This window comes from Equus caballus, chromosome 13 (genome assembly GCF_041296265.1).
Source record: "Equus caballus isolate H_3958 breed thoroughbred chromosome 13, TB-T2T, whole genome shotgun sequence".
Lineage (NCBI taxonomy): Eukaryota > Metazoa > Chordata > Mammalia > Perissodactyla > Equidae > Equus > Equus caballus.
The window spans coordinates 11,308,272-11,334,428 of record NC_091696.1 but is presented as its reverse complement, the minus strand read 5'-3'; the positions used below and the strand labels follow the sequence as shown (position 1 = coordinate 11,334,428).

Sequence of the window (26,157 nt, the reverse complement as noted above, 5' to 3'; positions counted from 1 at the left end):
ATCTTTCCCCTGTCACGGGATGAAGACTTAGGCAGGAGCCATGGTCCTTCAGCTTGCTCCTAACGGGTCCTCTCATCACTGTGAGTCACAACACAGAGTCCCAATTCAGACCGAGTTATCACGCACCTTCAAACTCACTGAAGGGTATCAAGCAAGGCTGACAGATTTGGCTGGTAAAGAAACAAGAAGACCTTTTTAGATTCAGACAGTTCATCGTTTTCACTTCGACCGAAAGCAACATCAACAAAAGTGTCAGCTCCCTGTGTCCCTTGTTCAACAGGAAGACATCCCAACCAAAGATGACGATGCAACAGAGGGGTGGGGCATCCTGGTGCTGAGGAGCCAATTCCACGCTACAGCCAAGCAGTTGGATAGCCTGCATCTGGACCCTAAGTCGGGAGAAGCAGAAAACCTCATACCTCATTAGAACCAGGAGGGGATGAGAAACTGCGTCATGACAGCCTCCTGGAAGATAGGGAGGTAGCTCCTCACGGTCCTCCTATGTTCTCATGTCTGGGGAGAGCTATAGGGCATTCTGCGAAGGTTCTGGTCAGCTGTGGTTAAGCCTTGCCCACATGGCGCATGTAGAGATGTGCCTGGTCGCCAGGACCCACGGAGGAGCCATTCTCCCTGCAAGGGTTAAGACTTCTCTTCCTTTTCCAGCTAAGGCTGGTGGCAGGAGAGAGTCTTCAGTCCAGGAAGGTGATTGTGGGCAGATTCTGCCCCATCTCCCTGTTTATGTCCTTCCCCACTTATTAGCCACCATTTTGACCCTAGTAAGGTCAAAAAGAGAGGAGGCAGGAGACGTAAGGTGACGAGATGTTCCTATGTGGCTGGATGCCTTGGTGTTTTCCGAGCCTCGGCAAAGTCTACAGCTGACTCCTTCTCAGTGGGAACTTTCTCGCGTCCTTCAGAGGATCCAGTGCTGGGTCTCTCTGAGGCACTTCCTGGGATGGGATCCACAGGAAATACTCGTGTCTGCCTTTCCCAGAGAAACTCCAGCAGTGCAGCCTCCTCCATCCTGAGGCCACGGGCTGCTCTAGCTTTTTCAGTCATGAGCTGGAGAACGGTCCCCGAGTCCTCAACGGCAAGGGAGCCTGTGGAGAGTACCACCCTGACCCTGCCTCCTTGGGAGGGCCTCAGCACGGCTACGGCTCCCGTTCCCCTTCTGCTTTCAACTCTTCCAAATAGTGCTTGAAATAGGGGAGTGGACTCAGCAGACACAGCACTGGCCCATGACCGTTTCCTTTGTAAATCCTGCATTTGATGATCTGCCTCTGGAATTTCACATTTATGGCAATTTTGTCTCAGAGGAAATTTTTAACATCGTGTTACTCACATCGTAAAATATTTATCCCTTTTGCGCATCATAGACTCACGGGCTTTGACAAACTCAACTTAGTCCATTGACCCTGATTTCATTTTTGTTTTAGATGCCTGATTGCCACTCTTTGGCCAGGGGCTATCCCTTTAAGCTGGCCCTTTATTCTTTGTAGTCATGTGTCCCCAGTTAGCCTTGAAAGCAGTCTTGCTTTCTGGCAGCAAGAAGTTTTAGGCCCAGTTTGAGGTTTTCTGCCTCAAACATGGAATCAGCTCCTCTTTCCAAGGAGCCTTGGCCCTGGATCTTCAAACACTGTATTAGAGACCAAAATTTGGGCCATGGGAATGCAGAATTTTACAGTTTCATAGGAGTACTGGGGGCATCGCTGGATGACAGAAGAGAAAAATGATCTTTTATTTAAAAACAAAAAGATCATGAACTTATGTAGATATTTTAAACAATTATAATTTACTAAACCCTTCCTTGTGGTGATATAAAAGTCTTTAAATTTATTTTCTCCTCTTTTCTGAGATAGAATCTTTTCTTCTCTCTAATACACAGCATCTTTTTACCCAATTTCATGTGCTTTACTTTAATGGATTATACCAAATCCTGTGTTTAAATAACAGTGTTAAAGTTTTGGAAGCTTTAGTTTTCTAAAAGAAAGTTACATCTTATCCAAGAATATTATAAATGACTACCCAAAATCGCTTAGTTGTTTTACTGTTTCATTTTTTAGCAGCTCTGTTGAGGTAAAATTGACATACAATAAACTGCATGTTTATAGCGTATAATTTGATGCTTTTGATATATGTATACATGTGAAACCATTAGCATAATCTAGATAATAACTGTGAGCATTACCCCAAATAGTTTGCTCCTACACTTTTATAATCTCTCCCTTTTGCCCCTTTCTACTCTCCTGTCTCCAGGTAACTCTTTGTTTTTTTTTTTTTTAACAATTTTATTTTATTTATTTATTTATTTTGAGGAAGATCAGCCCTGAGCTAGCATCTGCTGCCAATCCTCCTCTTTTTGCTGAGGAAGACTGGCCCTGAGCTAACATCCGTGCCCATCTTCCTGTACTTTATATGTGGGATGCCTACCACAGCATGGCTTGCCAAGCGGTGCCATGTCCGCACCCGGGATCCAAACTGGCGAACCCAGGGTTGCCGAAGCGGAACGTGTGCACTTAACTGCTGCGCCACCGGGCCGGCCCACAGGCAACTCTTGATCTACTTTCTGTCACTATAGAATGTGTTTTCTAGAATTTTCTGGAAATGGAGTCATACAGTATGTACTCTCTTTTTGTCTGCCTACTTTCACTCAGAATATTTATTTTGAGATTCGTCCAAGTTATTGTGTATATCATAGTTCATTCTCTCCCTTTTATTGATGAGCAGTTTTCCATTGTATGGATATAACATAAGCTGTTTGTCTACTCAGTTCAAATATTGAGCTGTTTCCAGTTTTTGGTCATTACAAAAAAGCTGCTATGAACACTCACGTGCAAGTCTTTGCATGGACGTACGCTTTCATTTATCTTGACTGAATACCTAGGAGTGGAATAGCTGGATCCTGTGGTATTTACATCTTTAACTTTTTAAGAAGCCATTAAATTGTTTTCCAAAGTGTTTTAAACATTTTACATCCCACCAGCTGAGGATGAGGATTCCAGTTGTTCCACATCCTCACCAACACTTGGTGTGGTCAATCTTTTTAATTTTAGACATTACAATAGGCAGTTTAATTTGCATTCCTTAATGACTCATGATGTTGAGCATCCTTTCATGTGCTTATTTGCATACATCTTCTTTGGTGAAGCGTCATTAAATGCTTGGTAGAATTCATCAGTAAAGCCATCTGGGCCTGGAGTCCTCTTTGTGGGAAGGTTTGTTTTTTTCTTTTAAAGATTTTACTTTTCCTTTTTCTCCCAAAGCTCCCCCAGTACATAGTTGTGTATTTTTAGTTGTGGGTCCTTCTAGTTGTGGCATGTGGGACGCCACCTCAGCGTGGCTTGACGAGCCGTGCCATGTCCGCACCCAGGATTCGAACTGGTGAAATCCTGGGCCACCGAAGCAGAGTGTGCGAACTTAACCACTTGGCCATGGGGCCGGCCCCTGTGGGAAGGTTTTCAACTACATTTTCAAATTCTTTAATAGATATAGGGCTACCGAGGTTATCTATTTTTTCTTGAATGAACTTTGGTAATTTGTGTCTTTCAAGGAATTTGTCCATTCCATCTAAGTTGTCTTATTTATTGGCATAAAGTTGTTCCTAATATTCCCTTACTACCCTTTAACTATCTGTAGAATCTATAGTGATGTCAACTCCTCCATTCCTAATATTGGTAATTTGTGTCATTTCTCTTTTGTCCTAATCAGTCTTACTAGAGGTTTATCAATGATATTGATCTTTTCAAAGAGCTAGCTTTTGTTTTCATTGATTTTCTCTATTGAGTTCCTCTGATCTTTATTATTTCCATTCTTCTGCTTACTTTGGATTCAGTTTGCTCTTCTTTTCCTAGTTTCTTAAGGTTGAAGCTGAGACAATTGACTTTTCTTCTTTTCTAATATAGACATTTAGTGCTATAAGTATCTCCCAAAATACAGTCATGTGCCACATAACGATGTTTTGGTCAATGACGGACCGCACATATGATGGTGATCTCATAAGATTAGTACTATATAGAGGCAGCCTGGGGTTTGCTGGTTCAGATCCTGGGCGTAGACCTACACACTGCTCATCAAGCCATGCTATGGTGGCATCCCACATAGAAGAACTAGAAGGACTTACAACTAGGGTATACAACTAGGTACTGGGATTTCGGGGGAGAAAAAAAAAGAGGAAGACTGGCAATGGATGTTAGCTCAGGGCCAATCTTCTTCACCAAAAAAAGGCATAAAGAAAAAGATTAGTACTATATAGCCTTGGTGTGTAGTAAGCTGTACCATCTAGGTTTGTGTAAGTACACTCTATGATGTTCACAAAATCACCTAATGGTGCATGTCCCAGAACATATCTCCATCATTAAGCAACACAAGACTGTACTGTTTTAGCAGCATCCCATATCTTCTGATATGTTGTGCTTTCTTTTTCATTCATTTGAAAATACTTTCTAATTTCCTTTTTGACTTATTCTTTGACCTATTTAGGAGTGTGTTATTTAATTTCCAAATATTTGGGGATTTTCCAAGGATCTCTCTGTTATTGATTCTCTAATTTAATTCCATGTAGTCATTGTGTGTGATTTGAATCCTTTTGAATTTACTGAGACTTTTTTTATGGCCCAGAATATGGTCTCTCTTGGTAAATGTTCAATGTACACTTGAGGAAATTGTGTATTCTTCTGTCGTTGATGGAGTGCTCTATAAATGTGAGTCAGGTCAAGTTGGTTGATAGCGTTGTTAAAGTCTGATATACCCTTGCTGATTTTCTGCCTACTGTCTTATCAGTTATTGAGCGGTACTGAAATCTCTGGTTATCATTTACGAATTTGTCTATTTCTCCTTGAGCTTCTATCAGTTTTTGTTTTACGTATTTTGAATGTGTATTATTAGCTACATAATTGTTTAGGGTTGTTATGTCCTCTTGATTAACTGACCCCTTTATCATTATGAAATGATCTTCTTGATCCTTGGTAAAATTCTTTGTTCTAAAATCTATTTTATCTGATATTAATATAGCCACATCAGCTTCCTTTTGATTAGTAGATAGCATAGTATCTTTTTCTTTCCTTTTACTTTTGACCTATTTCTGTCCCCATTAAATAATCACTTCCCATTCCCTCAACTCCCCAGCCCCTGGTATTCTACTTTCTGACTCTGCACATTTGCTTATTTTAGGCACCTCATACACTTCCTAAGTCTTTAATTTTTTGGAAGAGTTTGAGAATTATTGGTGTTAATTCTTCTTTAAGTGTTTGGTAGATTTGCCATAAAGCCATCTGGTCTAGGACTTTTCTTTGTTGGGAGGTTTTTGATTACTGATTCAATCCCTTTACTTGTTATAGCTCTGTTGAGTATTTCTATTTCTTCTTGAGTCACTTTAGGTAATTTGCGTGTTTTAATGAATTTGTCCATTTCTTCTAGGTTGCCTAATTTCTTGATATACAACCTTTCATAGCATTCTTTTATAACCTTCTTTTATGATGTAGGATCAGTAGTAATGTCGCTACTTTCATTTCTTTTTTTTTTTTTTTTTTGAGGAAGATTAGCCCTGAGCTAACATCTGGTGCCAGTCCTCCTCTTTTTGCTGAGGATGACTGGCCCTGAGTTAACATCCGTGTCCATCTTCCTTTACTTTATATGTGGATGTGTCACAGCATGGCTTGACAAGTGGTGCATAGGTCCACACCTGGGATCCGAACCAGTAAACCCTGGGCTGACAAAGTGGAACATGTGAACTTAACCTCTGTGCCACTGGTCCAGCCCCCTTTCATTTCTAATTTTAGTTATTTGTGTCTTCTCTCTTTTTTTCCTTGCCAGCGTGGCTAAAGGTTTGTCAATTTTGTTGACCTTTTTAAAGAATCAACTTTTTGTTTCATTGATTGTCCCTATATTTTGCCCTGTTTTTGCAAAATATTTTTGCTGGGTATAGAATTCGAGGTTGACAGTTTTAAAGAAGCTGATCCACTGTTTTTGGTTTTTTTTTTTTTGCATTATTTCCGATGGGAAAACTATCATCCTAATACCTATGTGTCTTTTTTCTCCAGTTACCTGTAAGATTTTCTCTTTATCACTGACTTTAAGCAATTTGGTAAAGATGTGTCAATATAATTTTCTTCATGTTTCTTGCACTTAGGATTTGTTGAGATTCTTGGCTCTGTAGGTTTACAATTTGCATCAAATTTTGAAAAATTTTAGCCATTATTTCTTCAGTTTTTTTTTTGTCTCCTTATGTCTCTCCTCTTCCCCTTTTTGTGGACTCCAGTTACATGTATATTTAGCTGCTTGAAGTTGTCCCACATTTCATGGATGCTCTGTTCATTTTTTAAAACAGTTTATTTAATTTTATTTATTTTTATTGTGGAGATATATCTATCATAAAATTTGCCTTTTTAACCATTTTTAAGTATGCAATTCAGTGGCATTAATTACGTTCACAATGTTACGCAACCATCATATCTACTTCTAAAACTTTTTCATCACCCCACATAGAAATTGTGCACCTGTTAAGCAATAACTCCCCCTCCCCCCCAGCCCCTGGTCCCCTCTAATCTACTTTCTCTCTATATAAATTTGACAGTATCCTTTAAAGCTCCCAAGCACCAAATTTTAATCTCAATTAGTTTTCAAAACATTTATCCAACTTTAAAAGTTCCAAATGGAAAATTATGATGCATAAATCTACATGGGCATAAAACTTTTAACTTTTTCTTTTAATTGGCTATCTCCATCCAGTCACAAACAGGGAGAATAAGGTCAATAAAGGATCATGTTCCAGAACCACACAAGCCTTCTCTTACCTCAAAGACCTGGGTCCTTGTCCAATTTGTTTTGCAAGATCAGGATTCTTGATCTTTTTTTTTTTTTTGAGGAAGATTAGCCCTGAGCTAATATCCGTGCCCGTCTTCCTCTACTTTATATGTGGGACGCCTACCACAGCATGGCTTGCCAAGTGGTGTCATGTCCGCGCCCGGGATCTGAACTCGGGAACCCTAGGCCGCCAAATGGAACGTGTGCACTTAACCGCTGCACCACTGGGCTGGCCCCCGTCTTCACTCTTTAGAGCAGAGTTGTTAACTTGAGGTCCTGGAGTGGTTCACGGATAAACCACTCAGTAAGCCCATGAACTCGAATGGGAGTAAAATTACATCTTGATTTTAATTAACCTCTAAGTAAAAACGACATCTCTTTCATTTAGGAGAAACCATAGCAGTATTGGCAGCACCTGCCACTTTGCCGCCCATCAAAATCAGTGAGATTTTCATATCACGTCTTGGTTGCTGCAGAAACTTTGAACTACCGTTTACACACGTCATCCTTTGAAATCACCACAGTTAATAGAGCCATTGCTTTTAAAATGTTAATAAAGAAACATATACTATCACATCACAAGTTTAAAAAATATATTTTGATGACTTTTTGACTATATTTAATATTTTGGCTGAATTTCAGTATAATTGGTTTCCTTGGCAAGCTTACACATTTTACTTCATGAGTTTTAAAACATCATTCCGGGAGAGGGTCCCTAGGCTTCACCAGACTGCTAAGGAGTCTGAGGCACAGATGGGATTAGGGACCCCTGACATTTTGTGAGGGCCACGGCAGAAAACATCCTACATGCAGGATGCCAGTTTTGGTCAGATGCATCTTTTTTCCCTTTTTAAAGGATTTTGGGAGAATGCTTGAGATTCATTATTCAAAATTTGCCTTAGTGCACTGCTTTGCTTAATACTAAGCATATAAGAGCCTCTCTAGATCCCAGGACTTTTACTCCGAGCCCAAAGGGCTTGAAGTTGGCTGAGTTCGGACTGCCTGCCGGAGGAAGCTGTTTATTTGACTCACGGCTGGCACAACAACCCCATTTCTGAAGGGATGTCCACCTTCAGGGCCACAACATACCCGGCTTTGCATCTTGATGGGGCAGGCACAGGCGTGGCCCCGCCCCCCGCCCCCACCAGCACACATACCTCGATTCCCAGGGCAGTGACCTCCTTGGAGCAAGTTCAGCCTCATGCCTGGAGGCAGGAGGCAGCATTTTCCGGCTTGCTGGCCTGGCTGGTGGCTGGCTGAGGAAGGGAAAACCCACTCCATGCGCTTGGGCCTGGGCGCCCTCCCAGGGAGCCCCTGCACCCTTGGTTTACCCTCTGAGGGAACCCTCCGTCAAATGCATGGGCCCAGACCTAGACTCCCTGTGGACTTGCCTCTGGGTCGAGGACCCCTCCCAGGGGAGTGTGTCAATGGCAGTGGCTTGCCTCTCCATGGCTCTGAGCTCTTCGCCTTGGAGACCTTGGGTAGCCAAAATTACCCTCCTCTGGCTCATATAGGGGATATCTAGCCCCACTTCTTACCTGAAGGGAGAGCTGGGAGATCTGACAGCATAGGGCTGGATGGTGTGGTCCTGGCAGACCCTGGGAGCCCCTTGCTGGAGACAGTAAGAGGTTTCTTCCTTTTCTCCTGGGGGTGGGGATCGCATTCCGAGTTCTCCACAGCCCCTGCCAGGTAGTTATCCGAGTGAGTCCAGCAGGGGTCGTACCGTCCTCCAAGCCTCAAGCCAGAGATGGCCCCTCGTCCCTCCCCGTGCCCGCTCCCATCAGTCTATTGACAATCTTTCCTCCATCGCTGTCCTCCTCTTCTGCCCTGGGCCAGCCCATCACCCCTCCCCTCCCCAGACTTACCACAGCCTCCCTGGCCCCCTGGACTCATTTTTGCCCCTTCCAATCCATCTCCTTCCCCACCCTTGGGCCCCAGAGTGATCTGTCTAAAATGCAACACTGACCATCTCAGCTGCCTTTTCAAACTGGCTCTGGTTCCCTAACGCTGTCCATTTCTGGCCTGGCATTCAAGGCCTTCTCACTCTTGCTGGTCTCATGTTCCACTCCCTGTCCCTTGCACCTGCAGCCTCTCCGCCCCCATGACCTCATAGTCAGCCAGGGCACACCCTCCCTATGGCCCTAGTGCATGGGCAGCCCTCTGGGTGCCCATCACACTGCGATGGGCCTGCCCGGCTGCCTGCCCAGCTATCCATGGGCCTGGCCTGGCACAGCGCAGGCGCCTGAAATGCTGGTTAAGGAGCAAAGGCAGTCACCTTGAAGGTGCTGCCACCATCTGTGTAACAGCTGTGGTTTCCCCAGAGTCTCACCACGTCTGAGCTTTCTGGAAGCACCACTTTGTGTGACAGGCCTGAGGGTCTCACCCTGGGGGCCACACTGCGGAGAGAGCCCCCGTTTTCACTTGACCTCCTTGCTGCTGGGCCTTCAGGCCACACCCCTTGGGAGAGCCCAGGGAGGTGGCTGTCATCTTTGCCATTCTCCTCTGAATTCACTTTAACCTGGGAACACCCCAGGAACCTGCCTGATTGCCATCCTTAGAATGCACGCAGACCCTCTCTCACTTTCTCACACTCTGGGTCCCCAATTCAGCAAAGGTGACAGCCACACAGAGCTCTCACCAGCCCCCAGCCTCTGCCCAGCCTGAGCCGGCCCCAGACCCTCGTCTGCTCCGGTGAGGGTGGGATGTGGGCTGGCACTTGGCCAGGCACAGATCTCAAACCACCCGGCCGGGCGCAAGAGCGCAGAGGGGCTCCAGCAGCTCGGATGGAGGCGCTGGAAGCCCAGGGGCTGGCTGCTCTCCGGAGCACCAGCGTGGCCCGTCTCCCTCTCCGTGGGGGTAGCAGGAGCGCTGCTCAGTCACTTCCCATCATTTCGTGAGGCAGGACTGCGTAGCCGGAGCAGCAAAGCCCTGGAAACCCACCAAGGGTGCTAGCCCTCTTATACGGGGAAGGGCACGTGGGTCCCTGGAGGATAAGCTGTCTGGGGGTCTGAAATGTTTCCAGGTGGGAGCCACAGCTGGACCTCTGCCTGCAGGGACACATGGGGTGGGGGAGTGGGGGTGGGAGGGCCCTAGAGGCCACTTCCAAGTTTGAGTCTAGGTCAAAGATAGGAAACCAAGCCTCTCCCGTTGCCCAGTCTCCCAGTGGGCTAACGTGGAGGAATCCTGCCCACAACCCCACTGACCTGGTCAAGGATGTAGTTACTCTCTCCTGGCCAGAGTCCAACTCCTCATCCTGGCATTCAAGGCTCGCATGACCTGGCCCTCCTCCCATCCTTCATTCACCATGTTCCTGCATCCAGCGACCCCTCCCCTCTCCTCTTTGCCCTACCCTCCGCCACCCCTCCTTCTTGCCCCCAAACCGCTGCTCTGCACCCCCTTTTCTCTCTCAGTTCCTGTGAGGCCCCCTCCCCAATCCCTCCACCCCGGGTTGACTCTCTGTGCCCCGCTCTTGGGTCCCCGCTCTTTCTCTGTGCCTCATTCAGGTGCCTGCTCGTTGTCTGCCGGACGCCAGAGGCCTCGCCGTGCAAGGCTACGGTGCGCTCGAAAGGGGTCCCGTGTCTGGCGCGCCCCTCCTCCCCCGCAGTCCCAGAAGCAGCGGTGCCCGAGGCCGGGGCAGGAGAAAGGACAACAGGAGAGCCGGGTGCAGTCCCTAAAACAGGCTCTTTAATAACATTTATGTCTTCACTGAAGAGCTTCGCTTTTCCCACCCAGCAGCGGGCTGGGGCCGGCAGTGTCCGCTGGACGGACGGATGGACGGCCACGAGGGCGGGCGCACGGCGGCCCGGGTGGCCCCAAGGCCCTGGCGCCGCCGTGGCGGGCTAGTAGAAGGAGTACTGGTTCTCCACGGCGCGCGTGCGGCCCCGCGATCCCTCGCCCGGCCCGGCCTCCGGGGGCTCCTCGGCGCCCCCCGCCGCCTCCAGAAGGCGCTCGGCGCTGTTGCTGCGGCTGCGCGCGCTGAGCGGACCCTCGGTGGGGGCGCGCGCGCCGCCGGGCCCAGATGCGGCCGAGGACGACGAGGCGGACGAAGACGAGGCGCCGCCCGGCTCCGAGGGCGAGGCGGGCGGGCAGGCGGTGGCAGCGAGGCTGGAGAAGTAGTGCTGGCCGGGCGGCTCGCTCCAGCAGGCGGGGGGCGCGGGCGTGGCGGGGGGCGCGGGCCCCGGGTCTGCAACGGGACAGCCGCCCGTGAGGGCCGAGCCTGCCCCGCGCCCCCTCTCCTCCAACCCAGCGTGTCAGGCAGGGGGCCCAGAGAGCCGGAGGGATGAATGGGTGTCACACAAGGAGCCAGGCCCCGCATGCAGCTCTCCTGGTTCCAGCCCAGTTCCCTGGACAGCCAGTCTCAGGGGTATGGACGGCAGTGCACACACAGGGCCCTCAATCCGTGTGTGCTGGACTCCGACCCCCTGCTCCCTGCCAGGAACCACTCAGGACCCGCACCCGTGGGGCTGCCACTCTGCCTTCCAGCCTCACGGCCCGGGTTGCTTACAACTGCGCTGGCGCTTATCCCAGTGGGACTAGCAATGCTAGGTGACAGCCTGAGGGTGCCTCCCTTCCCGCACTGCCCACCTGTCTGTCTTGAGCCATCCACGGCCAGGAGCGGGGGTGTCTTACCAGGTGGGGGGCCCTGGGCCCGCACATAGCTGCGCAGGGTGATGTCTGCTGAGCCACCTGACTCCAGCGGGATGGGGTGGGTGTGGAAGTGGCGGAGCATGTCAAGCACAGACTGGAACCACAGGTGCTGTACGTGGCACTGCCCGTGGCCGTTCAAGGACAGGCGCAGGTGCTGTGGGCACAGGTGGGCGGACTCAGTGGTGGGGTTCTGGACTGGCCACCTGCCTGGCAAGTGCCTTTAGGGGTCATTGGGAGGACCAAGTCTCACAGAGGTCCCATGGGGCTGTGTCAGAGCCAGGGCTCCCTCACATGTGAGCCCCATCTTGTGGGGGGTGTCACTTCTGTTGTGGGGGTAGGGAATGGGGGCAACAGCCAGGCTGGGACTGAAGGGAGCAGGCATTTGTATACTGGGAGCACCCACATCATGTCCTTCACCCCCCATCTCTAGTCCTCCAAAAGCCCTAGAAGGTAGAGATTACAGCCCCTATGTTATGGATGGGGAAACTGAGGCACAGGGAGTGAGTGACTCCCCCATAGTCACAGGGCAGAGAGCTTGGAGGAGAACTCATGTTTGTGATTCTCCCACCCCAGAAGGCGAGAGGTCTACCGGCAGTGACCGCAGAGACAAGGCCCAGAGGGGTGGAACCCACCCCAGGCTGGCTGCGGAGTGGCTGCGTGTGCTTCTCAGCTGTGCTGCGGGGAGCACCTGGAGCACGAGGAATAGGGCTGGCTCCTCTCTGGGTCTCCAGCCCACATGGGACAGGGCACCTCGGGGAGAGGAGCCACAGGCCTGTGGTGAGCCGCAGGTCTCTGGCTTCAGCCCTATTTTACTCAATATATATCCCACAGGAGGAAGAGGGGCTGTCACTGGGATGCGTGTGGCAAGAGGGGTGGTGACAGGAAGGTTTCAGGGTATGCACATGGCTCTGCCCAGGAGACGGAGCTGGCCTAGCTGCTTACTCAAAGGATAGAGAAGCCCCCCCACCCCATGGTGGGGGGTCCCAGGAGTGAGTCCTGCCACTCAGCAGGGCCAGAAGTTGCCAGAACAGTGGGAACAAATCTAGGGAACATTAGTGGCAGCCCAGGGCAGGGGCCTGGCCCGAGAGGAACAGCACAGTGAGGTCCCACCACAGCCTCAAATCTGGCAGGGCCTTTGGGGCCAAGGCCGGGGGCAGAGCTGGGCCCCAGCGGGTGGGTAGATCCCAGTCTTCAGGAAAGCCTTCCAGAGATTTATTATCTGAAGGTGGAAAGAACTGCTTCAGAAGGCAGAGGTCTTCCTCCCCAGGAGGTGTACAAGCAGGACGCTGGGGTTCCTGCTGTACCCCACCACTTAGCCCACCCTGGGCCAACAGTTCAAGGCTGGGTCTTGCCCCAGGAAGGAGAGGATCCTCTTGCCTTGTCCCCTCCCCTACACTATACCCGCCATGCCCCGTGGTGGGCTGGGCACCGTCCTAGCCTCCGGCTTGGGCGTGAGTCAGATCCAGGCCCTCCGGGGAGGCTGCCTGGGGCACTGCTGGCCAAGAAGCACATTTCAGGCTGCCAAAGACAGCATTAAGTGCCTGGTTGTCTGAGGAACTGGTAGGGGTGGCTGCTTTCCAAGGAGGTGTCCCTGGGGAGGTGCTGTCTTCCCCACGGTGGGGCCAACGCCACCAAGGAGAGAGGCCCAGGGAGTTGGGGTGGCGGGCCTGCACCAGGCTGGCCACAAGTAGGGACAGTGACCATCAGTGCAGGCCTGGGGCCCTGGGGTGCCCCCTCCTTCAGCAGGGACTGATGACGGGAACTGTGTCCTGGGAGGAGCCGGAGCTGGTCTGTTTCCTTATCGGAAACATGGGATTGGGGGGGCTTAAGGTTCCTGCCCACTCTGGCCACAATGTAACTAACACCCCCCCCTCCCCATACACACACACTCGTCTGACTTTTCTGTCATATTTTCCTTTGCACCTTCGGTCATTTTTAACACACAATGAATGCCCTTCCTCAGGAGCCCACGGTCTGCGCGCGCTGTCCCCTCTTTGCTGTGCCCTGTCTGGGTTACCCTCCCACTGGGTCCTCACCTCAAGGATTCTCCATCCTCTGCCCGTCTCAGGTCAAGCTCCCCTCCTACTCTGGCTGGCTGGCTCAAGAGACTCCTCCGGCGCCCTAGACCCTACGCAGCCCTCCTGCCTGGCTCTCTAGGGCCCACCCAAGTGCGGTTCCCTTCCACATCCCTTGGCCTGAGCACACGCCTGGCCCGGGGCTGGGGCCTAGGAGGGGTTGGTGAATCGACTTGAGCAGGGCAGACGAGGGGCTTTCTGGGGGTCGGTGGGGCAGGAGGGCCTTGGTTGACCCCAGCCCTGCACTGAGGTGGCTCTAGGCGGAGACCCTCAGAAGCCCCAGTGCAAAGTAATCCTCACTGCACAGGGTCAAAATTAAATCCTCAGAAGGACCCGGCTGCCTGTGGGCTCGGCCACCAGCAGGTGACTTCGCCATCCGGATAGCGAGGAAGCCGTGCCTGGGGCGGACTGCACCTCTCAGAGGTGTGGGAGGGATGCGGGCGGTTCAAAGAGCAGGCCTGTGGGAAGTCATGCCACACCTACTGCTCAGGGCTACCCTGGTCCCTCCCCGCAGGGCTGGCTAGTCGGCCCCTGCGCCCCCGACTCTAAACACTTGCCTTGGCCTTGCCCTGGAAGTTGAAGGTCAGCACGTACTCCCCCGGCCGAGTCTCACTCTGGCGGATCACGAAGAGGCCGTGGCTCCGGGGCCCCCCCGCCAGCACCAGCTGAGCCGCCCTGACCCGTGACAGCGTGCCGTGGAACCAGGGGTAGTCGGACAGCTCCAGCGCGGGCTCGGCCTCCGGCTCCGGCTCTGCTCCCTCCTCCCCTGCAGAGGGATGACAGTGTGAGGGGCGTGGGGCTGCACATAAATGAGAGAAGGGATGCAACATCTTGTTGGCTTTTTGCATGTAAAACGCTGTCAGAACAAGACAGGGTGCTGACCCAACCCCCTAGGAAAGCATATGAGGTAAACTGAGGCACAGAGAGGACTATCCTGGGGTTACTCTCTAAGTCAGCAAAAAACACAGGGACAAATCAAAGGCTTCTTGTCCCCAACCCTTGGTTCTGACCCTTTGCATCCCTGTCTCTGAGCATTTTCTGTTGGAACCAGGGCCTGTGGGAGGAGTCACATTCCTGGTCTGGCCTACAAAAGCCTGAAGTACTGAGGCACTGAGCAAAGGACCCCATGAGATGAAATGTCACAGCTTCTGAGGCTCAGGAGGGGCTCTGGGGGGAGCCCTTGGGTGCCTGTGGCCAGGGGTGGGGTGCAGGAAGGAGGGGCAGGGACAGCCCCCACTGCACCTGTGTTATTGCTGTCGCCACCACTGCCGCCTGGGGATTCCAGGGTCTCTAGGAAGGTCTCCAGTGGGACATGGACCAGGGACTCGCTGACTGCATCTCGAGCTCGGCTATGCGGGGCTGTCACCACAGCTGCTGTTGTCTCTGGGGGCCGGGCCGGGTCCACTGCTGGAGAAGTGGCAGGTAAGAAGCACATCTGTTGGTCTGGCCATCTCTGAGTGACCACTCCCTCTAACCCTGCCCTCCGTCACTCCAGCCATCTCTGCCCGCACCTACCGTCCGTCAGGAGCTCACAGCTGCAGGAGGCCATGCGGCTGGCCAGACAGCCTCCCCGGGCACAGGAGGGCTCGGTGTCTTCCTCGCTGTCCCTGTGGAGGCAACAAAGCACAACCATGTCCTGCTGTGGGACACAGACAAGGACCACGGGCTGCTCATGGAGCCAGGCCGTGGCTGACAGTTCCACAGCCAGCATCAGCCCTATCCTGCCCTCTGCTCTCCTGGGGTACCTGTGCCCCCATGTCCCTCTGTCACTCCCTCAGCTTGCTCTGTGGCCACCATGAGAGTGATGGGGCCATATGGAGAGGTCTCCAAGTGGGCGCAGTCCTCCTTGAGGGCCCACGACCCCTGGCCACTAACCCACAAGGGGCTGGCCTCCTCCTGGGATCCCACGGAGTCCCTCAAATGGTGGCAGGGCATGGTGGTGGGGGGGCCACGGCAGCTCCCTTCCCTGCCCTGGGCCTCTGTCTCCCCGTCTGTGACACGGGGTGTCTGGGTCCCCGCCAGCTCTGAAATGCTGTAAAGTGTGGTTCACCTTTGCAGGGGCTGGGGAAAGTCTGCAGAGCACATGGCGGGGAGGGTGGCAAGGCAGGGATTACAAGCACTTCGGGGATTGGGGGCCTGAGATGCACTGAGGACTTTAATTGTGCTGCCTTAAATGAAGCTGTTAATTAGAGAGCAGCAGCCCCTCCCCCCGGGCTTGGCTCACCCCATTAGCCTGATGAGCTGTTGCCAAATGCTCTGTGCCGGCCCGCCTGCCCCTCCTCCTCCTGGCTTTGGATGGCTCCTGGATGGTGCAGCCAGCCTCCCTGCTGCTCTTCCTTACACAGCTGACCCTGGCTGCCCTCTGCTTATTACTAACCATGGCTCCCCACTGCCCCCGACCTACCATCTTCCTGGGCTCTCATGGAGTCCCCTCCTCACCAGCCCTAATTCTAGCTACCCGAAGGCCTTGACGTCCCCTGTGAGTCCCAAATTCTGGCACGCCTCCATACCTTTGGCTGGGCTGTTCTCTCTGCCCTCCCACAGCCACAACCCTCTCTGCTGGCTCAGGCCCACTCTTTCTTTAAGCCTCGGAGACAGCGAGCACTTCTACCCACAGACCGTCTCTGAGCTCCAGGGCTGGGCAAGGGGTCTCCCCTCTGTTGGTCCATGCCCGGCCTCTCAGGCTCTCCCCATCACTGGCTAACTCTTAGTGATCTCAGGCTCCCCTTGGGTGAGGACAAGACTTGGTCCGATTTCCTTCCAGGTCCCCAGGCCCTGGCCCTGCAGAGCGGGCCTCAGAGCCTGCTGGGGCGAGGGTGGGGGTGGGGGTACGGCTGATCCTGGCCAGCACCGACTTGCATAGGATTGTCATGAGACAAGTCCATTTCTCGAGCTCAGCTCCTGCCCTCACCGGAAGGCTGCTCCCTGTGAAGGCTGGGCCAAGGGCACACCCCAGTCCGGCCCCCACCTCGGCCACCCATGCTAGGGTGGCTTGGGCACTCACCCGGGATCCACGCAGCCCTGGATGTCAGCCACCCATGAGTGCTTCTGCAGGGAGTCGATGGTCTCCAGGATGTACTCTGCTCCGTTCTCCACCTGGAGGGGGTGGCCAGTCCAGATCAGTCAGCACCCTGACTTCCTCTACCCTCAGCAGGGGGCTCCGGACCCCAGGAGAAATGGCTCAGCCCCATTCCCCGTCGGCATCTCACTAGGGTGAGCAGCCCTGAGGACAGTGGGGTCACCATCAGGCACCACCCCAAGCCTAGGCCAGGCTCCCAGGGTGGAGTGGCAGCCCATCTTCTCAGCAGTCCCACCCTCCCAGGCCTACCACTGGGGATCACTGGGGATGACGTCCAGCCCCGTGGACCTCAGGTCCTCAGGCCCTGGAGGTGCAGCTTCTGAGGCGGCCATGTTGGCTGGGGAAGCGATGGGTGGCCCAGCATCCCCAACCCATGCCCGGGTACCACAACCGTCAAGTCAACTGAGGGGCCCGCTGGCCCGGCACACTGAGGTGAGGGACTCCCACACCTTTGTGCCTGGAACGCCACTTCTGTGGCCACGCCCTGGGATAAACAGCCTCCAGAAGGGAAGAGAGGAGGCAGCCCCTGCTGTGGGCCAGGCCGAGCGGCACCCTCCACAAATGTTGTCTGATGACCTCCTCTCAGCAGCCCTGTGAGGGAGGCGACATGTATTCCCCATGGTACAGATGAAAAGACAGGGTCAGAGAGGTCAAGTAACTTGCTCCAAGTCACAGCAGCACTCAGCAGCAGCGCTGGGACCTGACCCAGGTCTCTGTGAAGCCAAGGTCCTGTGCTCTCAGTTTCCTGTGTGTCCCTCAGTTAAAATGCAGGGACCGCCTTCAACCCCTCTCTGAACAGATGGGGAAACTGAGGCCTGGAGTGGGCCAGCAGGTGAACCCTCTGCCTCAGGGTTGCTAAGCATGAGCAGCAGCAGAGTGGGGGGTGAGGCTGTGGACCTGTCTTGCCCGGCAGATAAGAATGCCAGGCAGGGAGGGGCTGTGTCCCCAGCTCCCAGCCTGGGGTGACTCAGGGTATGGGGTTGGCAAATGTTTGCTAAATAAATAAGGGAGTTCGTGACTAAGCAAATAGGGATGGGTAAAAACATAAGCCCAGCCAGGAGCCTGGAGGGGAGGGTGGGGGCTCCGTGTAGCTTTGGGTGGGCAGAACAAGGCCAGGCCTCCTTGAGGACTTGGCCTCACGAACACCCTCTAATCCTTTGAGGAGGCCCAGGGCGACAGCCCTGGCAGCCTGGAGCCGTGTCCTCAGCAACCCGAGGAGGCCACCCCGGTGACATGGGGCCTGGGAAAAGGACGAGCTGCCCCCAGACCCACCAGGGTGCCTGGCCGCCCACCCTCTGCGTTTTTGTGCCCTCTGTGGGACCAGGCGGGTTCCCACACTCCAGTACCCTATGACAGGAACATTTGCATACCTGCTGCAGGCTGGTGACCGTTCCCACCCGGGGGGTGGGTAGTGGGCGTGTATTGGCCGCGGTGGGGGAAGGGAGGGGAGGAAGTGAAACCCAGAAGACCTTCACCCAGGCCCAGGAGGAAATGGGAACAGAGGCCCAGGGGGTGGGGACACCTGGGCACTTGGCTTTAGAGACTAAGTCCAGATGGAAAACCTAGCTATGTGCTAGATATCTGTTGAGGGTCCTGGTCCCCCATCAGGGCTCCCTCCCCACCGCCCTTACCCCTTACCCTCACACCCCCTACAGTGACCTCAAGCTGTGCCACCGTGAGGGAGGTGGCCTGGGGCAGCCAGAGGATCTGCGGGGCCCGGGGTGGGGCTCACCTTGAGCACGAACGTGTTGTCCTTCTCTGGCATCTCCAGGGGCATCGTGGTGCGGACCTCGATGATGGCCGAGAGAGGGATGCTGACCTTGGGCTTGGAGGCCTGGGGGGCCAGAGGAAGGGGCAGTGAGAGAGAGGCCCCAGGGCCTCCTGAAACCCTCTCCCCTCCCCTCCTCCCAGAGGTCAGAGCAGCCCTCAGCCCAGAACGCCATGCAGCTCAGGCCTGGAGGTGTTCCAATCCCCATTTCACAGATGGGTAAGCTGAGGGAGTTTCTGGGAAACAAAGGGACCTCCCCATAAAGTCACACAGCAATTCGGGGACAGAGCTGGCACTAACATCTGGATCTCCCACCTGTAAGCCCTGAGGGCTGAACTCCGCCCAGGCTGCCTTTCTGCCCAGGGCACCCACCAGATCTCTGGGTTTCACATTGTTGACCTTGACCCATAGTAAGAAATACATCTGACCTTGTGACCCAGTACACACATAGGCAAAAATATCTCTGAAACAAGGGTTTCACCTGACAATATTTACCCTGACTGTGTGTGATGGAGTATGGTATTTTCTAGTCTATTCTAGTGCATTTAAAAGAAAAATGCTGGTCTCCTCCTTTAGACCAGACTTTCCAGAGCTCAGCTCTGGAGCCCCCGACTCAGAATGGGGCTCCTGGAGCCAGGCAGGGACATGTCTCCAGGTGGAGGAAAAGGGCCTAGCGTGGGGTTTAACCAGGGTGAGCTGTCAGGGCTCCAGGGGGGGCACCATGCGCCTGGCCCTCCCATTCTGCCCCAAAGCTCCTGGCCATGGTCCGAGGGCCCCCCCCCACTCCCCCCAACCAGGGCTGGCTTGAGACTGAGATTCCCGGCAGGGCTTGGGCTCTGGGACAGGGACTTTCTCAGGAGGAAAGGGAAGGGCCACACGTCGGGTGGGCAGGCGGATGGGAATTCCTGGCAGCACTGGCTGCCATCCAGTGGGCGCAGGGCTGGGCTTGGAGCCGTGACCGAGGGGCTCGGCTGACCTTGGCAGGCCATCACACCAGCCCCTGGGGCAGGGGCCACAGTCCTGGAGTGGGTGGAGCTGAGAGGGGTCCACAGGGCAGGCCTGGACTGGGCTTCGGCCGGGCTCCCGCTGGCCACAGGCGCTGGTCCCTCTGCCCGGCGTTTAAGGCCTGCGTGACCTGGCCCCACTGCCTTCACCCTGCTCCAGCCACACCCCACTGCTCCCACTTCCCTGGACAGAACCATCGGGTTGTTTCAGACTCCAGGCCTTTGCTCACACAACTCGTGCTTCCAAAACCGCCTATGGCCCCACAGCACCTAGTGTTCACCCCATTGTTACCATCCAGTCCTGCAAATGCCAGCCTCCTGGTGGCTCCCCAATGGCAAAGGGTCCCCAGGGCTGGTCTGGCACAGGGCTATGAGGGGACCTGGGGTCCAGGAGACTCTTCCTGCAGGATGAGGGGGCAGAAGGCTGGAGACCTGACTCATGGGGCTGTGTGAGAGGGAAGTCTGAGGACCCCAAGGAAAGAGCCCCTGAGCTGCAGACCCCAAGCTCCTGTCAGCTCCAAGAATGCAGCTCTGCCTCCAGGGGCAAGAGGAGACGTGGACTGTGGGTGGGAGAAGGCGGCTAAAAGGTAGTGGGGGTGTCAGCAGGGGTGCCTTGGGGGCTTGCTCACCCTGGGACCCAGCACATTTGGGAAACTCACCAGGAGCCCTTGCTGTGGTAGGAGCCACCTTCCCACAGGGACTCACTCCTGAATTCAGACATTTGCATGACAAAAGGGGGGTCTGAGGCTAGATCACCGGAAGGAACGCACCCGCCTTCCTCAGAGGTTGGGAAAGTGGCCCCTCAAGAGCTCTGCCCTCTGCCAGGGGTGAATGGTGGCCGGGAGGGACTAAGGGAGAAGGCACCAGCTGCTGCATTCCCTCCCCGGAGGGCAGCGACGCAGCTATTTACAGCCCCGCAGCTGCGACTGTCATTCAGGGCCCAGAGGCAGGCGAGGCGGTGAAGCCCTAGGCCTGTGCCTCTGACCTCTGGGTGACCCTGGACAAAGTCCATCCTACTCCCCAGCCCTCCCTGGGCCTTGGGCTCCCTGTGTGACAAGCGGTGGAGTTGGGCTTCGTGCTCTATGATTCCTCTCAGGGACCTAAAGGTGGGGGCACATTCCGCCCTTGGGAAGTCTGCAGGTCCTGAGACTTGGAGAGAAAGCTCTTCAGAGAGTAAAGTGTGTCCCTGGGAAGTCACCTCTCATGGTGGGGCTCATGGGCATCCAGCCTTGGGGAGCCCATACCCTGCACCTCCAGAGAGAGGACAGGAGGAGCACCCAGGGTCCTGACAGCCTGGGAGATGGAGAAAGAGCAGAGACTCAGGATGGCTGAAGGCACCTGGGGACAGAGTGGGCCCAGAGGTGGGTGGAGCCCTGGGTGGTTCCTGGGGGTGCTGCTGGCTGCTGCGCCAGCACAACCTCCCACCTTTCCCAGCCTCCCAGTGTACAAGGAGCTCCCACCTCCACGCTCCTTTCATTCCCAGGACCACCAGGGTGGTGGGTAAAATTAGCCCAGCTCTGCCACCTACCAGCCGTGTGACTTTGGGCAGGCCACACTCCCTCTCTGAGTATTCGTTTGTTTTCTCTTCTGTGACCTGGGGACCACGACACTTACCTTGCTGGACACTGAGACCATGAGCCTGTCTCCCAGACTGAGGGCCTGACATGCAGTGGGCTCTAGGAAAGCGAGCACTGTTATTACACGTACTCCCACTTTCCAGACAAGGCAGGTTTGCTGTCCTGGATGAGACCCAAAGCTGCCCCCAGGGCAAGGGTGGGAACGGTGCACTCAGGTGAGCAGCAATGCTGGTGACAGCTAGAAACCTAGCGTTTGAAACCCGGGTCAGAAAAGGGCCAACCAGGTAGGGGCTTGGCTTTGGCCTGGCGGCCAAGCTGGAGACCAGCAGATTCCACGGAGCCAGCTGCAGACCTCTGGGCGAGGGGGGCCTCTCTGAGTGTGCCACTGTCGCTCCCTGCCCCATCCCCAAAGGCCTCCTCTCTGGAAGGCTCCAGCCACCCAGAGGCCCCAGGAGCGGAAGAGGGAGGCAGGCAGCCAGGTTCTCTCCCATCACCAAGAACAGTACCCCGGAACCCCTCCTGCAGCCAGAGAGTCCTTCCCACACCTGGCAGGCAGGGAAAGAGAGCTTGAGAGGTCATTTGTTGGAAAGGCAGAGTGGGGCCTACATCCCAGGTTCCTGACACTGAATACTCCGTCCCGCCAACCAGACCAGGCAGTGCGGTCCCCAAAGCCCCTGCCCACGCCCCTCCGCCGTCACCCAGGGTGGGGGTTGGCGCTCACCTTGGGTGGCACGAAGAACTCGAGGCGGAAGCGCTCACCGGCCACGGCTCTGCGCAGCAGCAGGCGGCACTTCTGCCACTGCGCGGTGCCCCCGGGGCCCGCGGCCGCGTCGTCGGCCACCATGAAGCGCAGCGCTCCCTCGCGCTGGATGTCCACCAGCTCCACCTTGGCCGCCAGCGTCCGCGACAGCCGCAGGCGCCGCGTCCACTTGTCACGCGGCTCGGCCGGGGGCTCGGCGGCCCGCGGGGCGGCCCCCACGTCGGGCTCGGGCGAGGCGCGCCGGTGCCACATGTCGCGCACGCCGTCCATCACGCACAGGCTCATGTTGCGCAGCGAGAAGCCCTTGCGGACGCGGGCCTTGGCCGCCGCGTGCGCCGACACGTCCTCCGAGCTCCGCGAGTGGCCGTACGCCGCCGCCTTGAGCGCCGGGGGCCCCGCCGCCTCGGGCTCCATGGCCCCGGGGGACGCCGGCGCGGCCACCAGCACGCGGCGCACCTCCTCGCCGAAGACGTCCAGGAAGTTGGCGGCAAAGTGGCGGGAGAAGGAGGCTCCAGCGTCGGGCGTGTCGTAGGCCGGGTTGTCGCGCAGGAAGCGGCAGAACTTGTGCGCAAAATCCACGGCGGCCGCCTGCGCGTGCAGCTCGCAGAACTGCCGCCAGTCCGGGACCGGGACCGGGACCGGGACCGGGGCGGCGGCGGCGGCGGGGCCTGGGGCGGCACCATTCATGGCTCCCGTCCCATCGCAGCCCCCTGCGGCTGCAGGCGAGAAGGGCGCGGAGTGAGCTTCTGACGTCTGATCAGAGCGCCCCTGTCCCCCCACCGTGGCTAGCTCCCCCAGGGCTCCCTGGGGCTGTGTGTGTCTGCATGAGTGTGGTGGGCGGCGGCTACAACATGCAGCCATTCGGAGCAGCGCCAGCGTGTGAAGAGGACAGCCAGGGAGGCCGAAGCAGTGTCTGCAAGAGGGGAGCCCCTTCTTCAAACAGCAGCCTCAGGGAACCCCGAGGTCATTCCTGGGGCTGGCCAAGGACGCTGGGACGACAGGTGCCTTGAAGTGGGGTCCCCATGCTTTCCTAGGTAACTTCTGAGGACCCCCACAGCCTGGTGCACAGGAAGAAGTCATGTGCAATGCTCATGGCTCTGTCTGTGAAATACGCCAAGAGCCCAACCCCTGCCCCCCTCCTCCTGGTCCAGGCTGCTGTCCAGGGACCCTCAGAACCCCTTCTCTTGCTTTCACTCCTTTAGCAGCCTCTCCACTGGGCCCCGGAAACCTGACCTCACCCCTCTATGGTCTGTTCTCCACCCAGGAACCCAGTCATCATTTTTAAAACATAAGACAGATCAGTTCCTCTTCTGCTCAAAATCTTGCAATGGCTCCCATTCCACTCAGCGTAAGAGCCAGAGTCCTACCGATGGCCCCCAAGGCCTCACCTGGTCTGCCTCCATTTACCTCTCTGAGCTTATCTCCTGCCACTCTTCTCCTTGCCCACTCTGCTCTGGCTGCAGCTGGGTCCCACCCCAGGGCCTTTGCACTTGCCCTTCTCTCTTGCCCTTGCCTGGAATGTTCTTTTCCCACACTCTCTCATTTCCTTCCGGTTTCCGATAGCCTTTCTTGACCACCACCCTACTGAGAATAAGAAATCCTCCTGCTCCAGCAGTGCAGGCAGCCCCACCTGACATACCATTTATTCACTCACTTGGTTGTGTTGTCCTACCCCAACACCCCACCGCACCCTTCCCCTGAGAATGCCAGCTCCACAAGGCAGGGATTTTGAGTCTTCTAAGTGGCTGTGTCCCCCATGCTGGGCACATGGCAGGTGATCAGTAAACACTGAATGAATAAATGAAGAAATGAATGTGTTCAGCACCCCAGGTGTGTCACAGCCGTCGGTGCCTAAGCCCTCACTTGGGGCCTGAGAACTCACAGCTTGTGAGTGACGGGCCTGGGATTCTTGCCCTGACTCCAGGCCTAGGGGTCACCTCCCGGTATGGATCCAGTATGACCAATTTGTCCTCCTGGCATGGAAGGTGCTGCTCCTCAGACTTCTCGGCCTGCCCGCTCTACTTGTGTTCCCGCCTCCTGCCCTCCTGCCCCTCCAGACCTCCCATCCAATCCCACCTTCCTGAAGAGGCCCCACTCCAGAATCCCAGCCATCCCCTCACCCAGCTGCCTCCTTCTCTTCCCAGGGCCCTCCGTCCTTGATCACCCTGGATCATCAAACTATAGGGTGTGTGTCCAGTCATTTGGGGGCCTTGCCTCCTCCTCCCTAAGATGGCATCAGCCCTGGGGCGCAGGCCCAGCCCATTGGCTTTATGCATCCCCCCTGCCTCCCGGGCCAGGGTGAAAATCACGCGGGGAGAATAAGTGGGGTGATGTGGTTAGGCCCTGCCCTGGGGAGCCCCTATCTGAGGGGGCCTGTCTAGCATTAGGGGCACTGAGAGCAGGGTCACGCCGCCGCCTGCCCTCCCAGGAGCCCCCCCCATCTCCTGGCATGGCCCTCCCCTCACAGCCCCTGGAAGCACCATCTCATCTCTGACCTGGGATCCCAACTCTGTAATTAAACGCCGGTAAAAATAGCTGCCCTACTTCTGTGAGATCATCCGTGGGGCCTCTGGGCCACAGGGCACCGTGGGAATTCCCTCTCACCTTGGGGCAGCCTCGCCATGATCTGCAGTCAATAACCACAGGACAGCCCAGGGAGGAAAGGGGCCACTTGATGAGGCCACTAAGCACAGAGGACAGTTCTGCAAACCAGCAGGTCTCCTCGGAGACTCCTGCCCTGGTATTGGGGGTGAGGGGAGCAGGGAGTTAAGAAGGTTTCCTAGGGGAGGCGGGGCCCGTATGGAGGCTGCAGAGTGACCTCACTGCAGGCGTGAGCAACAACTTGGAGGAAGACTTGTCAGGACATGGGGGGCGGGGCTGGGAGAAGGGAGGCTGAGGCACCCATGAGCGTGGCTCATGCTGGGCCTTTTTCCTGCCCTGCTCTTCCTCCTTTCTCCATCTGGCTAACTCCTACTCATCCTTCAATAATTAATCCAAGGGCCTCTTCCTCCAGGAAGCCTTCCCCGACCTCTCCATGCCTCCCCTGCCCAGGTGGCATGAGTGTCTCCTCTGAGCTCCCACAGTCCCCTCCTGTCCATCCCTCTAGCAAGGGGCCAACTGCAGGGTATTCCAGGTGTCCGTTTCCATGTCTGAGTCCCCATCTGGCATAGGCACCCTTTGGGGGCAGAAGGCAGCCCTGAGTCACATGCCAGGAGTGGGGTGGAGGCAGGAACGCACGTGCCACCACCACCGAGGCCTCCAGGGAAGGTGGAGAGCCGCAGCTGTGGCCTGACCTGCGGACAGGGCGCATTTTGGGGGGTGAGAGTCAGGGAGAAGCCCTGCAGCTAACGCCAGGAGGCCCTGTCTGTGTGCTCCAAGCCCATCCATTTACTCAGCAGGGCAGTGCTCCCCATGGACCACTGGGACCACCAGGAAGGTAAGACCGGGTGACATGGCAGCCTGGGAAGGGCCAGCACGGGAGCAAGCATGAAATGTGGACGCCTCTGTTTGACATAATTATGCCCCCACACGGGGCAGATGGGAAGAGGGAGGAAGTTGGTCCCCGTGCTGCATCTTCAGGGATCAACCCCCATCCCCTCCACTCTTCTTGCAGGCTGGGAATATCCCTGGCAGGGAGGAGGGGCAGAGTGGAGGGACAGGGCCCTGGAGAGAGGCTCTCACAGGGAGGTCCCAGCTCACTCTCACTGGGGTAGGGGTGCCACTCAGAGGAATCTGCCAAGGGTATGGTGGCTGTGGCCAGGTCCCAGGCAGGAGCTGGCCTCGGAGGCCCTGGGAGGCTGGGCCTGCTTTCACCTCTCCCACCCACGCTTGCTGGCTGGCCAGGGGCCTATGGGTCTGATGCCCAGCACAGCAGCCCTTGGTGTCCCCTGGGTCCAGCCAGAACTTCTGTGTTGCAGGGGTTGAGCAGCCAGAGATAAAAGTTGCAAGCAGCAGAGCCCGCAGGGAGCCCCACATCTAGTTACAGATGGGGAGACTGAGGCCCAGACATGGGTCTCTGCGAAGGGGGGGCTCCAAGGCACAGGGAAGAGGGCTCGGCTTTAGAGGGAGGGGAACCCCGAGGTACCAGAAGCAGGGTGGATAAAGTTACCCAGCCCCCACTGTCCGGACTGGCCTGGAAGTTTTCTGAGTTGAATCCAGCTGGCTCGGGCTCTCCCTCCGCCAGGGATTCCTTGGGAACTCCCACCTCAGTCTTTCCCTGTGTCCTCCTCTCCTGCCTGGACTGCCTTCCTCACTCTGCCCGGTACAGTTGCACGTCACTTGACGACCGGGATGCATTCTGAGAAATGCGTCGTTAGGCGGTTTCATCGTGGTGTGAACGTCATAGCGTGCACTTACACAAACATAGATGGGATAGCCCATTACACACCTAGGCTACATGGTACTGATCTCAGGGGACCACCGTCGTATATGTAGTCCTTGTTGACCGAC

General features: G+C 55.5%; 1 protein-coding gene across 18 annotated transcripts in view; it reads right to left on the bottom strand.

Annotated features, from left to right (window-relative positions):
* SH2B2 (SH2B adaptor protein 2) overlaps nt 1-26,157 on the bottom strand; it is an 83,299-nt gene that overhangs the window by 49,086 nt on the left and 8,056 nt on the right. For 11 of the 18 annotated variants that reach the window (XR_011424608.1, XR_011424605.1, XR_011424607.1 and 8 more), the window contains exons 2-10: nt 21,670-22,424; nt 18,332-18,433; nt 16,525-16,616; nt 15,036-15,127; nt 14,763-14,927; nt 14,078-14,319; nt 11,428-11,599; nt 8,337-8,480; nt 7,956-8,054 (exon numbers count right to left, since the gene is read on the bottom strand). Coding sequence is in view for 12 of the 18 variants with exons in the window: in XM_070231700.1 (XP_070087801.1) it covers nt 7,956-8,054; nt 8,337-8,480; nt 11,428-11,599; nt 14,078-14,319; nt 14,763-14,927; nt 15,036-15,127; nt 16,525-16,616; nt 18,332-18,433; nt 21,670-22,424 (1,863 nt within the window). In the remaining 6 variants the exon portion in view is untranslated. Of the gene's footprint in view, nt 1-7,955; nt 8,055-8,336; nt 8,481-8,764; nt 8,883-10,460; nt 10,982-11,427; nt 11,600-14,077; nt 14,320-14,762; nt 14,928-15,035; nt 15,128-16,524; nt 16,617-18,331; nt 18,434-21,669; nt 22,425-26,157 lie in introns of those variants that run through there. The other 7 variants (XM_023655390.2, XM_070231699.1, XM_023655398.2 and 4 more) reach the window with 5 other exon arrangements.